The sequence below is a fragment of the Hydra viridissima genome, unplaced genomic scaffold (assembly GCF_058129835.1).
Source record: "Hydra viridissima isolate aposymbiotic clone 2 unplaced genomic scaffold, HvirCarnegie_v1 scaffold_6, whole genome shotgun sequence".
In the NCBI taxonomy this organism is placed as follows: domain Eukaryota; kingdom Metazoa; phylum Cnidaria; class Hydrozoa; order Anthoathecata; family Hydridae; genus Hydra; species Hydra viridissima.
Window position 1 is genome coordinate 4,053,653 of NW_028324305.1, and position 15,514 is coordinate 4,069,166.

The window sequence follows — 15,514 nt, forward strand, 5'->3', positions numbered from 1 at the left end:
CCTTCATTTGGATTGACAGTAATCCTCAAAGTCATGTCAAAAAGTTACTTAACTCACCAAAGTTGTGCGTGTGGATAGATTTTTCTGGCAAAATTTACATTCCACCATTTTTCATCAAAACTGATACTATTGAAAGTGGTAGCTATCTGTCTGTGTAACAGCACCATGTGGTTCCATACTTGAAAGTCCATCGAAAATAAATATCCATAATATACCAACATGGCCACCACGTTCATCAGATTTATTGCCTTGCGATTTCTGATACTGGGGCAATTTAAAACGGTTGTTGTATGCCCCCGGAATACTTTTAACACTTAAAAATCTAAAGGCTTGAGTATCAGACGCTGCCCAGCAAAAAACTACTGACAGTATTGGATCAGTGTTTCTGTCTTTTAATGATCGCCTTCAATTATTGCTGGAAAATGATGGTGATCATTTTGAATGATATTTACAAAACCCATTCCTATGACGTTTATTTATCATTCCGATTTGTTTGATTAAATAAATGTTTGGAAAAGTTAACTAGATTTGATTTTGTAGTGACTTATGGGACACATGGTAAATTGATATGCAATATATAGATATAACTTTTATGGAACTAAAATAAAGAAGTATTAAAACAGAGAATGAAAATGTTTTTGAAAACTATGATTTTTACATTTTATTTATAAACAGTTCTTCTGGTCTTCTGTTAGGTGATTCCTAAGATGAAATAAGTAAAGAAAGAATAAGAAAATATTAAAAAAAATTCTTTTCGGCCTAAAGCTTTATTTTTTATTTTTAGTCGCAGCTGTTTTATTTGCGGTATTTTGCATATTTTTTGTTTTTGAATTGTTATTAAGCGTAAGAAAGAGACTCGCTTCGTTATATAAAATGTTAGGTTTTGGTGAGTCATCTAAAGGGGACAAAATGACTCTTTGAGATCTTTTTGAGAAATAACTTTCAGGATAAGCGGAAAAATTTGGTTTACTGAGTGAATCTAGGTTTGTAATATTGTAGGTGTGTAGACATCTGTATAAAGTTCCGTTTTCGATTGATGTCTTAAAAGATTGTCTTTGCTTGGCGTTGATGCCCTTTAAAGAGTGAATCGAATCTGAATCGATTTTCTGAAACGGATTGTCTAAAATACTCCTTGGTTTCTTCAATACATCAGGTGAAGTTTCATATACCGGGGATTTATTTATTGCTAATTTAAGAGGGGGACTTTTTGGTAGATTTGTGTTTTTACTTTCTTCTTTATTTTCTTGCTTTCCAAATGATACCATTTTGAAGTTAAAAGTCGCATCACTGATATTCCAACTTGGCTCCTGACCGAATACACCGATAAGCTTGCCAAAGTAATGAAGAGCAATTGTGCGATCGTCAGATGCAGACAATAAAAATAAACTATTGTTTCTTTCAGCAAACTTTACAACAGTAATTTGTTCGTTATGCGGAGTGAAGCAAGATATTAGTTCTGGGGTCTGTTCGCTTGTTGGAAAGCTGTTGCTATTAAAGAACATAGACGTATTCCACACCTTGCATGTGCCAATCTTTGAACCTACGCACAAGAATGAGTTTGTTGAATCTATATCTGAAACTAGCTGACCATTTAATTCGAATGCTTTAAATTCACAAACTTTAATACCAGCATTCCAGAACATGACTGAACCGTCATAATGGCATGTGTAAAAGTCTGGCACTTCTTGATTTTTTTTGTTCTGATTATTTAAAAATTTAATCGATGAAACAGAAACGACATGGTCGAATTTTGGAAGAGATTTTTTATCTTTTAGTGTAGCGCTGTTTTCATTGGACACTTTCAATGGATGTTCTACTGATTTCTCTATGGATGTAAGGCCATGGTTATTTATTAAAGGTAGCTTTAGAAAACAATTCTCCGATGTATTAGAAATACTTACATGTTTATTACTAATCTTTTTCAGTACATTTCGGGTTTCTGTATCCCAAACTACAATATCCCCATCACAGCTGCCAGTAATTAAATAATTTGGCTCCTGGACGTCAGCCACAACTATTTCATCAGAATGTTCAGGTTTTCCCTTCCAAATCGCAGCTTGACAGTAGTGATTATTGTTTATGCTAAAAGGTATGCACCACAAATCTTTGCTCCAACCAATGACTATAATCATTTTTCTTAGAAATAATATTTTTGATATTTGCCATGGCTTGACATTATCCACAAAGAGATCTTGGTGGTGAGTTTCATTCATATCCCAGATTTTAATTTTTCCATCAATACCCGCAGTTAAAAAACATTTTTTATCGTCATCAAGAATAACAGATGTTATCTCTGCTCCATCATGGGCGTTAGCTATAGTTCTAACTTTCTGTCCTGTTGTTAAAAGCCAAATAATTATGCTCGATTCTTCGCAAACACTTATAACGTATCCAAATTTCGGATTGTAAACAAGATCTTTCACAGGTTTTTCGTGACTTGTTTTAAGACTTTTGTTTCTTGTTTTGAGAACAGCAACCTGATTATTAATTGAAACTAGTAAACAAAAATCCTCTATATTTAAATGCATAGTTATGTTAACATCTGGACCTTTAGGAAACAAACAAAATAACTTCTGCAGACACTGTTGCAAATTGACGTCCCACAAGCATAAAACTCTATCTTTTGACAGACTCACAAGCTGATAATTGTCGTTTATAAACTTTACTTCAACAACAGCTTGATGATGAGCGCGTAAGACTGCCACTGGTTTAATTCCGAGGTAGGGGTTCCATAGACAAACATTTGTATCAATTCCGGCTGTTGCTATGACATTTAGTTTTTTGTAGTAATCAAATCCATTAATGCCAAGAGAAACGTTGAACTTGGTCAGTTTTAAGTCGCTTTTTTTTTTCCCGAGCCATGCAATTATTAATGAATCTAAGTTTGATGCCGAACATGACGCAATACAGTGTAAGTATGGAACATGCATTATATTGCATACCCAGTTAGTATGGGCGTTATATTTAATGTAAGATACTGAAGAAACACTCCCATTTGCAATTTCATTGATTGTAAATATATTGCTCCTCTTTAATTGGTCATCTCTATGTTGGGGTTTACTAAGTAATGCACATGATTCAAAGTAAACGACATGTATATTGCCATCAGTGTCTCCATAAGCTAATATACCCTGATTAGTTTTATCTTTATCAAATCTATAAGCAAGACTGAGAGGGATAGCATCTAACTTATGAAATTTACACTGACAATCAGCGTCTTTCGGGGGGCTAATATCATAGAATAGAAGTTCTTTCTTGGTTGTTGAAAAAGCAAACTTGCTTAAATTCTCCATTAAAATGGCGTCAGTCACCCAAAGGTTTTTTAGTTTCATATCCTCTATACTACCTTTCAACTTTATAGAATGTTCAACTTGTAAAACTTTGTTCAGAAATGTTACATGTCCGTCTGTACTAACAATGTAGTAATATTGTTTAGATTGCAAAATGCGGCATATTGACTTTTTATGAAAAATAGGAACAAATTCGACAGGCTTCCATTCAGGGAGTTGAGTTGCTGTTCTCTTTTCGTCTTGCTCATAAAACTTAAGGAGCAGAAAGTCGCATAAGGAATTCCAGTTTAACATCCCGCTTTGCAAATTATCGACGGCATCAAACAAACGTTCGTAATCTGTCTTATTTCCTTTCGATAGATTTTTCGATAAAAGGTCACAGAACGCTTGTTTGTTGATTAGTTTCGACTTTTTATTAAACAAATTGCAGATGATGTTAAGATCTTTTGCATCAAGGCATAGCAAAAAATTTGAAAATGAATTTTCTGAAGACATTTTCTATTCTGTCAAGGAAAAAAATGCAATGAATATAAAGTATAAAATTAAAAAAATTATATTTTGAAAAAAGAAAAAAGAAGTTACATTGCAACTGAAAGTTTGCAAAACAAGAGAAATAAAAAGTTGTAAAATTAACAAATTCAAACAAAAAAACTTAACATTAAATTTTGCAAGTTTCAAATGAAATTTGAATTAAATTTCTTTTTAAAGTTTTCAAATTAAAAAATAAGATTACAAGCTTATTACATCATGTTTGTTGCTTAAATGTAAAGATGAAAAGCTCCTTCGAGAAGCTTACTGATTTAAAAAGGGAAACTATAATTTTGGGTACTTAAGTGTTAAATGTTTTTTTTTTACTTACTAACTTGACCTGGGTTCTTTTTTATGTAAGGCGAAAGGCTTTCTTGCTAATTACCAGATGTCGACTGTATCTTATAAAGTTTTATTTAAGGTGAACGGTTTCTTGTTAAGATGTTATATCTTGTTAAGTTTAAAGATTTTAAAGACGGAATGTAAATATTTTTCATTTTAAGATGGTTTTAAGCATTTTCGTAGTAGTATCTTTTTTGCAAACGAAAATTTTATACTTCACTTTGCGATTTCCGTTGTAATGTGCCCAAATAAAGATGGTTCAAAAAATTACGCTAAACTGCCTTGAGTCGCCATAGTTACTTTAAAGTTATGTTTGGATATTAAAGTATTATTTGTGGAGCGAGCATGAGAAACAATATAAATTAACAGCTTCAAATGCGCTTTGATTGTTTATTTAAAGTTTAGATAACAAATTTAAACCGAGCAAACAAAACATTTTTGCATCGAACACTCGATTGCTTTTGCTAACGTTTCTGTGTGGAAATATTTTTACAGATTTTAGGGTTCTACGCTAACAGATTCCTTGGGAAAAAAAATTATGTTTCAATCAGATCGCGCAACGATCAAAAAGATAAATTGACATAAAAACTGAAAAAAAAATTTACGAATAAAAAAAAGAGACGTTCATCAGGAAATCTTTTTAGAGAAATGGAAGACGATAAAATACGACTCAAGAACTTTTATCTCTGATAATACAAACGCATTTTAGTGAAGTTAACCTTTTTTTTTCTTAATTGAAATTCCATACCTCTTTTGCTGTAAAATTTTAGAAGGGGCAAATTTTTTTTTTCCCGCTTTAGTTAACACCTATTTATGGATTTGCTTTTATAATTGGTCATTTCGTTTCTAAGGGCGACTTCCTTTATTTCAAATTTTCTCATAAGTTTTTTTTACTGGGATTCATTTCTACCTGAATCAACTAAAAATTTGCTTTAATTTGTTTTAAAATTATTTTAGTTATAGATCATACACTAGTGATATTTATTATGAATTTAAACAAAAATTGAAAAAATAGGCCAAAATTTTATCTTTAGAACATTTATTTTATTATAAATCAACGTTTTATCTATTTTTCATTAGGAGAGATGCTGTTGAAAGAAAAAAAAAAAAAAAAAAAAAAAAAAAAAAAAAAAAAAGTTATTAAACAAAGTAATAACTTTATGCTAACTTTTAAATCTGCGCTCAGTTTTTGTGATGAATTTCTTAAACTTTTAAATCTGCGCTCAGTTCTTGTGATGAATTTCTTAAACATTTTTTTTTTGATAATTTTTTTATTAAGAACTATTTGAATTAAATAAATATCAAATATTTCTTACAATTTAGGGCACGAAAAACGTTTTGTACACGAGAAAAATTTACTTTTTCATGAAAGAAAATTCGAAGAAATTTGCAGCAGATCAACTTTTTTGCAGATGATCATTTAGAATTGAAATAACTTCACATTTTTTTAAATAATAAAATGTCGCTACCTGAAGTAGTAAAATAGTACTTTAATTTAAAAAATTCATATTAAAAATTACAAAATAAAAAATTGAATCTCAACGTTTCCTAATCATCGTTATGCAAGAGAAGCTTAATAGGAACATTGTCATGCACTCCTTGTAACAGCAGTTCACCTTCGAATGTTACCACCTTCTTCCGCTTGGCTGCGCGAAGCGTACCAACCAAAGCTATTTTTCAAATGAATAAAAAAAACCAGGAATAAAAATAACACAAAGTTCTTTTTGTATAGTTAAATAAACTATAAATAAGCATACATACCTGGGACCCAGGCCTAAAATTAAGAACCTAAGTTATTCCAGAGAATGGTTTAAAGTAAAACTTCTATAAAGAAATGCTTGAATAGGGAATAAAAAACGATATAATTTATAATAAACGATAAAAAGTGATATAATTAATTTAATTATTAAAAAAAAAAGAATACGCCAAACTATTTTTGAATAAGTATGAATTGAAAAATTTTAAAGAAGTTAAACTAAGAAAATTGAAGAGAGCCAATAAAACCACTCTTACTAATGTGCCATATTTATTAGCAGAAACACTTAAACTAGTGCATAATAGGTTACAATAGTATGACATTTATTAACATAGTTTTACTTCCCGATATAATTTACGCATCACATCTACATATACTACATTTATTAACAAAATATAACTTATAACTTATTATTATATCTAAATATATTAGCATAATTGTTTTTTACAAAATAATTTATACGCAATAAAATTTTACAAATTGTGCCACCTTTTACAGTAAAAAAAATTCACATAAAGTTAACTAAAAGTGAGCATCAAACATACCTTCGAAGATATTTGCACATCTTGTATCATTAAAGATCTTACCAAACAGTACTTCATACTGCCCATCCTTGTTTTTAGTACCCAGTCTTTTGATTTCTTGAACAAGGAGCTCTACTTCATGAGCAACATTCATTTTTTATAAAGCTTTACTTAATTTGGATATAAAAATAAACACCGAAATTATAATTAAAAAAAGCATGCTTTACACTTGATAAACTGATTGCTGTAAAAAACTCAAAATTTATATTATGGTAGTAAGAACTTGAGAGCATAAAATTTGAAGTTTACTATAAAATGAAACAACCATTTATGGATTTCATCAGATTATCTTTAAATCCAGCTTATTCGTAATTCTATAGAGTGTTTTAAACTTAAGTATATGTAAAGTTAGCCTGTTTCAATAATTTTTTTACAAACTTTTATTACAGTAATATAGTTATAAGCAGTATATTACAAATAGTAAAACTGTCATGATTTAATATTATAAACTATTATGCTTTTTTATGATTAACAATTATAAGATTTAACAAATAAACTAAATTTAGAGAATTATTAATAACAAATAAAAAGATAATAATTAATAAATAAAATAAAAATAAAAAGTAAATGATAAAGGAAAAGTTATTATTTAAAAAGAGAGAAAAATATCTGTAGGATAACATTGACATTGATTATAATCTGCCTGATATATTTACCACGAATCTGATTAGGAATAAAACTCTTTACTCTTAATCAGATTCTCACAGAGCATTTTTATCTAGTTATTCAAATATAGCTAAAATTAAGATGATCTTAAAAAGAAACCTAATATTTGATGTTTAAGTTAAACAAATTTAAAGTAAAATATTAATCATTTACCTCCAGAATAGCAAACAATAACTAAAGTAGTAATGGGGTTAATTTTACAACTCATAAAAAAAAAAAACCACTGCCTCATGAATCTTCATTGGTTTTTAAAAATTGAGTTTACAATAAATTGACCAAATCAAATGCTAAATGTTTTTACAGCAGACAAAAGTTTATGCTAAAAAAACTCTGCTAATAAAAATATATCCCAAAAGAAGATAACTTTTGAAGAAAAAAGAAAAAAAAAAAAGAAAAACTTTTGAATGTCAAAATGAAGAACTTGATGCAGATACTTAATTTACTGTTAAAATTACAAACATAACAGTTAACTTTAGTGACTAAGATATAGTCTAGTCATCATAGTCTAAGATTTGAAAAGGTTTTTGATCAAATTGTTTAATGAAGAGGTCTTGGTAAGAAGGAAATCTTGGCGTTGAAGGATACTTTTTACGCTCAATATGACACATCATCCTCAAATGGGAATCTTCTAGCATTTTCCTTCGCTCTTTAGCACCTCTTCTCCTTTCATCTTCTTGCAACTTCCGAATAAAAGTTGTCAACCAAGGTTCTTTTGGATTTTCAGACTGATTAACTTCCCCTGAACCACCATTAAGTTTGTAAGCAATAAAGCCACAAAATGGTAAACCAATTAAAAATGAAAGACGTGTCCTTGACATTTTACTGGTGTCTTTAACATAAACAACTGGAATAGCATGATCTGATGCAAAACGAACATGAATTTTCTGCAAGTGTTTGCAATGATTTAACATGATAATTATTTACTTTTTCATAATAGAGAAACAAAAAAAATTAAAAACATAAGCTATAAAATAATTTAACAGCATATATTAAACCAGAATATAACACATCTACTTAAAACATAAAGTTAATCACATATGAAACAGCTCTTTTGCTGAGCTTTTAATTTATGTTAAACTGTACTTTACTTATAAATGATCAAACAAATGCATTTATATATGAGAACATATTAACTACTGGCTCATCAAATACTGGCTATAAAAAATTGAGAAAAAAATGAGAAAAACTAAAATTTGAAATTGTACAACTGGAAATAAATGGAGACTACATTCAAAACTGCAATAAAACTAGCCTGGGAATAGCACAATTAAGTTGAGACAAAGGTTACCCTTAGCTGATGACTTCATTTAAATTCTGCCTAGCTAACATGGAACATATCGATAATTTAATAGTTATTATGTTAATTTTAATCTATAGTTCTGTGAAATATATCATACCAGTAAACCATATAAGAATTTTACTTTTTAAAAAACTTCTTCCCTTGTATGTATATAGATATTGTCCCTCGTCGAAACAACAAAAGTATAATTAAACGGGATCCTTCTAGGACAAATTCGAATATAGCATTTGAAATGACTTCAGAAATGTGGTTTAAGTTAGATTTTAAAATGATTAATAGGCGCTACTTCACTTTCTCTACCTCCACCTCCCTATTTTTATGACTGAATATGATAGAGAATTTTGCTGATTAAGAATTATATATAGGTCTTAAAACAGGAATTGTTACTTGCAAATTTTAACAAAAAAAATATAGGTCTCAAAATCAGTGAAAATAGTGCTCTAATCTGAAGTTGAAAGTAGAAAAGTATACATCAAGTCGCCATAATATACGCCATCTTGAATAATGATTTATATTGTTTAAAAGTATCAACAACCTGGTTTTTATTTTTTTCTTCAGATTTCGATTGTAGAACTTTAAAAAATGTTTGCGAATTATATCTTGTTTTTTTATAATTGCCTCAAAATTTTAGCTGGATTCTTACTTTTTTGTTAAAATGTGCTGTAAAAAATTTTATGGAATAAGTTGAAATATTCTTTTTTATCTTTTGATTATAAACTAAGATAAAACAATTGAAAATCTTTATAGTAAAAGTATATAAATTTACAACCCGTTGACTTCCTTTTTTAATTTCAAGTTAACCTTCTTTAATTTTATTTTTCTTTTTTTTCTTTCTTTTTATGCGCATTAATATACAATTAAAGTTTCAAAACAAGTAAAAAAAAAAAAAAGATTGAAAAAAAAAAAAAAGATTTTCTTAAAGAATATTGTTATGTTCTAAAATTTACAAGACTGAATCATCTGTTTTATAATAATCATGTTTCAAAAGAACATACTTAAACTCGATTTTTTTTTTTTAAAGTTTATCTTAAACAAAACATGTTTAAGAATTGAATTTCTTAATTTGATGAAAAACTTTTGTAACTTGACTTAATTAAATAAAAATCTCTCGATGAATAACTTTTTATAAGTTTAAATTTAGTGGTAATTAATGGTGTTAATAATAGAATAAGTGGTAAAATAAGTAGTAAATAAAGCAGTGGTAATTAAATATAAGGGAATGTTCACCAGGACACATTATGATTATAATTATAAACATAATCAAGGATAAAACAATACCTCAAAGTTCTGTCCAACTTTTTAAGTCTAAATATTTAACTTATTAAAAATTTGAAAAACTTCAAACGACTGACATGCGAAGTACTTTTTATTTGTTATCCATCAATAGAAATTTATTTTAAATTTTAATAATAGAAAAGTTTATGAAAATTATGTAAAATTTTTTGAATTCTTGTTTGGTACGACTTCACAAAAACTTTACTTGCTATTTTAAAGGATTAATGAGTTCTTGCTTTGAATTCCACTGATTTTTTGATTAATTTAGAGACTGTACATTTTATATTTAAAATATAAAATTATTTAAGATAACTATCTTACCTAATAAACAAGGAAGGAAAAAATACATATTAAAGTATGGAAACATAAGATATATTAATCCATAGGCCAGGTTAAGAAAAGGCTCCATAGGTTCTTAAAATGATTAATCCCAACTTTCTTTTTTTCTTATTTTACGAAAATAAATTTTCCACGTGAAAAGGTTGTGGCACCTACTAAGAAATTGGGGAATCCAAATAGGTTTGAATCATCGTTTATTGTTTTCGTTTTTCGAAAAAGATTTGCGTTTATCGTTTTTACAATATTTGAATACTTAAGGTGAGTTTCCAATCATCCGTTTTAGCTACGGGAAAGGGAAAGGGATGGGAAAATTAATCACGTGAGCATGCGCAATTTGTAATTAAATTTTGAAAATTAATCACAGCGCATGCTTACATGATTAATTTTCCCATCCCTTTCCTTTTCCCGTAGCTAAAACGGATGAGTGGAAACTCACCTTTATATCTTTGCGTTTTTGTTTTACTGGAAATAATTTTAATAGTAAGGAAAAGCAGAGGCGGAAAAAATTAGGCTTTTGCGCTAATTTTCTTTTTTTGATTTATATAACCCGATTTAACTGAATTTGCGGTTAATATAAAATGATATATGTGAAGAATATTTTTTGTTCTTTCGAAATAGCATGTCCTTAAGTTAAATCAATATGATTCAAGCGAGAGTTAAATAATTTTGTCGTTCCGAGACAATTTTTTTCTCTTTAAGACGTTTTTATGTTAAATATTTGCGGTGGAAAGAGGCTCTATTTTGAAATTTAGGCGTCTTTGATAAAAGAATGTTTGCAAAGCATTATTATAGACAATGGTTATAGGGATGAGTACTACGAACGAATATTTTACCAAATCATTTAAAAATTCTATCTGAGGATTTTATCTTCTGCATTTCTAACCAGCGCATTATGAAGATACCTTTTTAGGAGACACGCAGACCAAAGCTTTTGGATAAAAAGTTTTCAAACGTTTCTGGTTTCTGGTATAACGTTTATTGTTTTGACATAAATTTTAAAAAATGAATTTTTCTTCGGAGAAAAGAACTGAGATGAGGGTTCTATCTTCCATTTGGTTTCTTTACGCTATTACCATTCTAATTTTAACAAAACATTTTTCGCACAGTTGATCTGTCATTCCAAAATATTCAGACGTGCTCTTTCAGAAGATTCTGGTTATTTTCTCTGACGTTTTGTATGTTGAATATTTGTTTTCTTAAAAATCTTTTGTTTTCTTTAAAATCAGCTTTAGTTAATCAAGCGATTATTTAACACATTAGGTTAGCTGGCCTAATATGTTAAATAACCGCTTGACGAAGAAAAAACACATTCTCACCGCCGGTTTTGTTAAGAGTATGTTTGGGACTCCCTTCCTAAGACAAAATTATTTATAAATTTTCAAGTTTATGCAAACATAAAATGCTAAAAAAGTCTTATAAGACTCTTATAGAATCTCAAAAGGCAATAGAAGTTCTATAGAATTTTAATGAATTTTACGTCTTGGGCCTCCGTGGCTGATTTTCTTTCCGTGACTGACGATCTTTCCGTGATTGATGATCTTTCAAAACTACTTGCATTTCCCAAAACAAAAAGTATAAAATATATATATAGAAAATGATATTGGAAAATGAGCAAATAATAATCGTTCACTCTCACAGTTTTGATTATTTTGATAAATTTAATAAAAATAGCAATGCTAATTATATATTTAATAGTACCTTATAAAAATCGTTTTAGCAGTGGAAGCACTTGCTGTAGCAAGAATTATGGCGTACAATTTTCTGAGCAAGAGTTTGTCATGTGTATCTCACTTATGTAATAATAGAAGCCGAAAAAAATCAAACTTAAAAAATCGCTGCATTTTTTTTTTTTAACTTAAAACATTTTTATTTTTGCAACATATTTTAATATACTGGTGTTATTTCTCTGTTTCAGGATATCTCCAAAGACATCTCCAAGAACTTTTTGTTTTTAAACACAGTTTGCAAATCTGTAATTTAATTGGCTCAAACATGTATATATTACTGAGTGCAGGTTGTTAAAAAATTATTTTTAACTTGATTAAAATGAATAAATCTAGCTTAATATACCAACTTTAAACTCTAAAGTTGCTTAAGCAACTCGTTCACTTGTAAAAATTCGGATAATTTAAAACGTTTTAGAAAATGCGAAATTTCGTTCCGGAGTTCAGCAATTAATATTTCTAAAAGTTCTTTTATCTTCTTGCCGTCTTAAAAGTTTGTTAGACTGCTTGTAGGGCTATGCTTTAGCCTTTAATGCTCTTTTTTTTCAATGCTTTTAGCTTTTAATGTGGATTGTTCATGAAGCCTGACTTCCTGTTCGTTTAAGATTAACTCCAAGTCATCTTAAACGAATACCATAAATTCAATTGTGATACTCGATGTCCCAATTTGTTGGAGAATTATATGCGATGCAATACATTAATACAAATGTCTCTATTCCCCAACTAAAACTTAAGAATCTAATTCTGCTATCGAATTCTGTACAGTCTTTTCACGGGTATAAAATTTTTTAAGTTTGGCAGCATTAAATTTATCTAAAAGATATTTTTGTAAAAAAGATCGATTCTTACCGTAAAAATGCTTTAGGGTTTTAATTATAATTCTCATATACTATCATTATTTGGGTACTTTATTTGAATTTGGGAATAGAAGGATGAAAGGTTGGAGGGTTTAAGGATTGTGTGTAAAATATTGGTGTCATTTCTTTGTTGTTTGTTAGTGTGTAAAATATTGTTATTTTGGGTGGTTAAATAGATACCATTGGCGTCGTTTACAGTTTCAATTACAATTATCTTCCTCAGAGAGACGTCCGTTTTGCAGAGTAATTCAGGTTTTTTTTTTAAATTTTTAAACAGGAAAAAAAAAAAAAAAAAAAAAACAACCAGAAGAAAATAAGAAAAGAAAAAGTAACGAAACATATTTGTTTATCAAGTTTTAAAAAAGCTGTATGAAGTTTCAAGCTTATAACCGTGGCATTAGAAATGCACGGTTCTTTTCTCTTCCAACTTGTTTAAGAAAAAAATCCACTTTAAAGATTTTTTTATCATTATGCGTTTTTTAAAATTTATCATTGATAAAAGTAATAAAGAAAAATAATCACAATAAGTAAAAAATAATAAACGGCAGCTACAAAAAAAAAAAAAAGATGAAAAATTTATAAAATATGTTAAAAAGAAAATTACCAAAATATCTGTTTCCTTTTACTTTTCATGCAGAAATAATTGATTATGAATTTTTTAAAATATTCTAAAACATAGTGGCATTCCAGTTAAACCCCGTTCCTCAATGCCTTAATAAGGGCGTTGGTCGAAGAATAAGTTGCTAATAATCCAATAGTTATTCCAATTACAAGCAAAATCACTTCTAAACTTTTTCTCAGTATAGACAACTTTCTCCATTTTAGTTGAAGATGAAACGTAATTGGGAACAAAAATATTGTTAGTATCCCGATAATTGAGCCGATAACACCAGATACTAATGCGAAGTAAGGTACATATAATGCAATTGCAACCGATACAACGAGACAAAAAATTCTTGTTAAAATAGACCACAGAGTGTACAAAATTCCGCTCATTTTTCTTTTTGTCATTGAGTATACAGAATTATCTAAGAGCTCAAGAAAAGGTATGAACATTAAAGCGAAGTTTGTTATAGCATATGTCATTAAACAGATAGCCAGAATGAATTTTGCAGTATTGGATTTATTATTAATATTAAGCGAGACAATTTCACTGGTATCAGATCCGAATGTAAGAACACCCAACACGCCAAATCCAAGCTTTAAAATAGTTGATATTGCAAATGAGATATGAAGAGCTCTGGGGCAATACTCTGGATTCTTCATGCTTCCTTCGATCTGAGCCAGAATAGAATTAACCATTAATGTATACATCAGTATTCCAATTGCTAACGGAAACTCCTCTATGTTTAATTTTGATAAAATATGAATATTTGAATGCCACGAAGAGTGGGAGTTAAAGAAAATAAAGGTTGAAGTTAAAGACGCCAAAATCACGGCACTTACTCCAATAGCGCTGGTGTAGGCAAGAATCGAAAATCTTTTAATAAATAGCAAGGGGAAGAGCAATGGAGCGAATGCCATAGCTAATTGAGTTTGGTTGAGTTTGGTATGATTTTGCAAAATATTTTCAGCATTCTTTCCAAGCAAGATGACGTTTACCACATTGTTAGCAAATATATATATAACATTAATGATGTTGCATAACATTTTCCCTCTTCTACCCCAGCAAGCGTATGCAATTTCAATTAGGTCCCCATAAACACGTTTTTTCAGCTTGCTTTTGGGTGAAACATTGTACATGCAATCAATCAGAAGTTGACCAGTGAAGTCAGCGTATAAACATAACAGAATTGCAACTGGTATAAACCAAACTCCACCATGCAGCACAGCAAAAGGGATACCAAACGTCCCGCTTCCTTGAAGCAGCAACAAAATATTAAAAATCGTGAATGGAAGAGAGGCTCTTCGGTCATCTGACACCTTTTCATCAAGTGTAGACAAGTATGAACGGTTTTTCAATGATAGCAGTGAATTGAAAGTGCTTTTTCTCGAAGTAGTTGAGTAATGGATGCTTCTAATTGATGGATGTTCATCATCATTTTTTGGAGGCGATATCGATGATAGAATCGAAGATGTTCTTAAATGGTCTTCGTCATAGATCTCGTCGTTTTTACCCGATGCTAAGAGCAACGGTGTATGCTCCTCAACGTTGTTGGTATCCATAATTTTATATTTTTATCTAAAACGTTGAACCAAATAAAAACCAGGTAACATCCATGTAGAGTCGAAAATAAATACATTTTTACATTATCAATTACTTTTAAGTATAATTAGGAATAGAGAAATAAATAGGAATAAAGATGAAGAGAAACAAAAGCAATACTTTTAAATATCTGAATGTTTTGATACAAATTTTTTTATTTATTATTAATATCTCTTTAATACATTCATTCTTATTTAGTAAACAATTTTATTTTTTATGATCTCACAGATTTTAATTTCACGATTAAAAGATTAATTTTACCATCATGATGAGAAAATTTACCTTTGTAACTTTAAATTACAAATAATAAAAAAAAATGTAAAAGTGTAATTGCAGAACTTGCCAAGTTTTGTTGAAAAATATTTCTTATGCATCTCTCTACTGCAAACAGACAATATTTTGCCACGCTTACGAAATAAAAAACCACAATGTTATAATAACAAGCACAATAACAAGCGCAATAACTCGCGATGAAAGAAAAACAGTTTTGAGAAAAGAAAACAGCAAACATTTTTCGTGTCTTGTTTAAAAGACCGAGGATCATCATGATGATCATGATCACTTTGGTTATGATGATCATCATGAGAATCTTAATCATGATGATCATGATTATTGGAACAAAGTTGTGATAACCATGTGATGACTTA

At 29.2% G+C, this 15,514-nt stretch overlaps 4 protein-coding genes across 4 annotated transcripts; all 4 read right to left on the bottom strand.

Moving 5' to 3' along the window:
- Positions 1–753: 753 nt before the first annotated feature.
- On the bottom strand, positions 754–5,281 carry LOC145189770 (cilia- and flagella-associated protein 337-like). Its single transcript, XM_080066437.2, has one exon. The coding sequence runs from the start codon at positions 3,783–3,785 to the stop codon at positions 768–770; it is 3,018 nt and encodes a 1,005-aa protein (XP_079922563.2). The 5' UTR covers positions 3,786–5,281; the 3' UTR covers positions 754–767.
- A 349-nt stretch (positions 5,282–5,630) lies between these two features.
- On the bottom strand, positions 5,631–6,653 carry LOC149886707 (costars family protein ABRACL-like). The gene is made up of 2 exons (XM_090090863.1): positions 6,462–6,653; positions 5,631–5,830 (listed from the first exon to the last, which is right to left on the bottom strand). Exons 1-2 carry the CDS (start codon positions 6,592–6,594, stop codon positions 5,709–5,711), a joined length of 255 nt encoding a protein of 84 aa, XP_089946989.1. The 5' UTR covers positions 6,595–6,653; the 3' UTR covers positions 5,631–5,708.
- A 458-nt stretch (positions 6,654–7,111) lies between these two features.
- On the bottom strand, positions 7,112–8,124 carry LOC149886708 (uncharacterized). Its single transcript, XM_090090862.1, has one exon. It carries the CDS (start codon positions 8,075–8,077, stop codon positions 7,658–7,660), a length of 420 nt encoding a protein of 139 aa, XP_089946988.1. The 5' UTR covers positions 8,078–8,124; the 3' UTR covers positions 7,112–7,657.
- Positions 8,125–12,369: 4,245 nt separating this feature from the next.
- Positions 12,370–15,267, bottom strand: LOC145190028 (vesicular inhibitory amino acid transporter-like). The gene has a single exon (XM_080066774.2). The coding sequence runs from the start codon at positions 14,825–14,827 to the stop codon at positions 13,352–13,354; it is 1,476 nt and encodes a 491-aa protein (XP_079922900.2). The 5' UTR covers positions 14,828–15,267; the 3' UTR covers positions 12,370–13,351.
- Positions 15,268–15,514: the final 247 nt, after the last annotated feature.

Coding starts and splice junctions, on each gene's coding strand:
- LOC145189770 (XM_080066437.2), bottom strand. CDS start 3,785: ATGTCTTCAGAAAATTCATTTTCAAATTTTTTGCTATGCCTTGATGCA.
- LOC149886707 (XM_090090863.1), bottom strand. CDS start 6,594: ATGAATGTTGCTCATGAAGTAGAGCTCCTTGTTCAAGAAATCAAAAGA. Junction 5,831..6,461: donor ATGTGCAAATATCTTCGAAG/GTATGTTTGATG, acceptor TTTGAAAAATAG/CTTTGGTTGGTACGCTTCGC.
- LOC149886708 (XM_090090862.1), bottom strand. CDS start 8,077: ATGTTAAATCATTGCAAACACTTGCAGAAAATTCATGTTCGTTTTGCA.
- LOC145190028 (XM_080066774.2), bottom strand. CDS start 14,827: ATGGATACCAACAACGTTGAGGAGCATACACCGTTGCTCTTAGCATCG.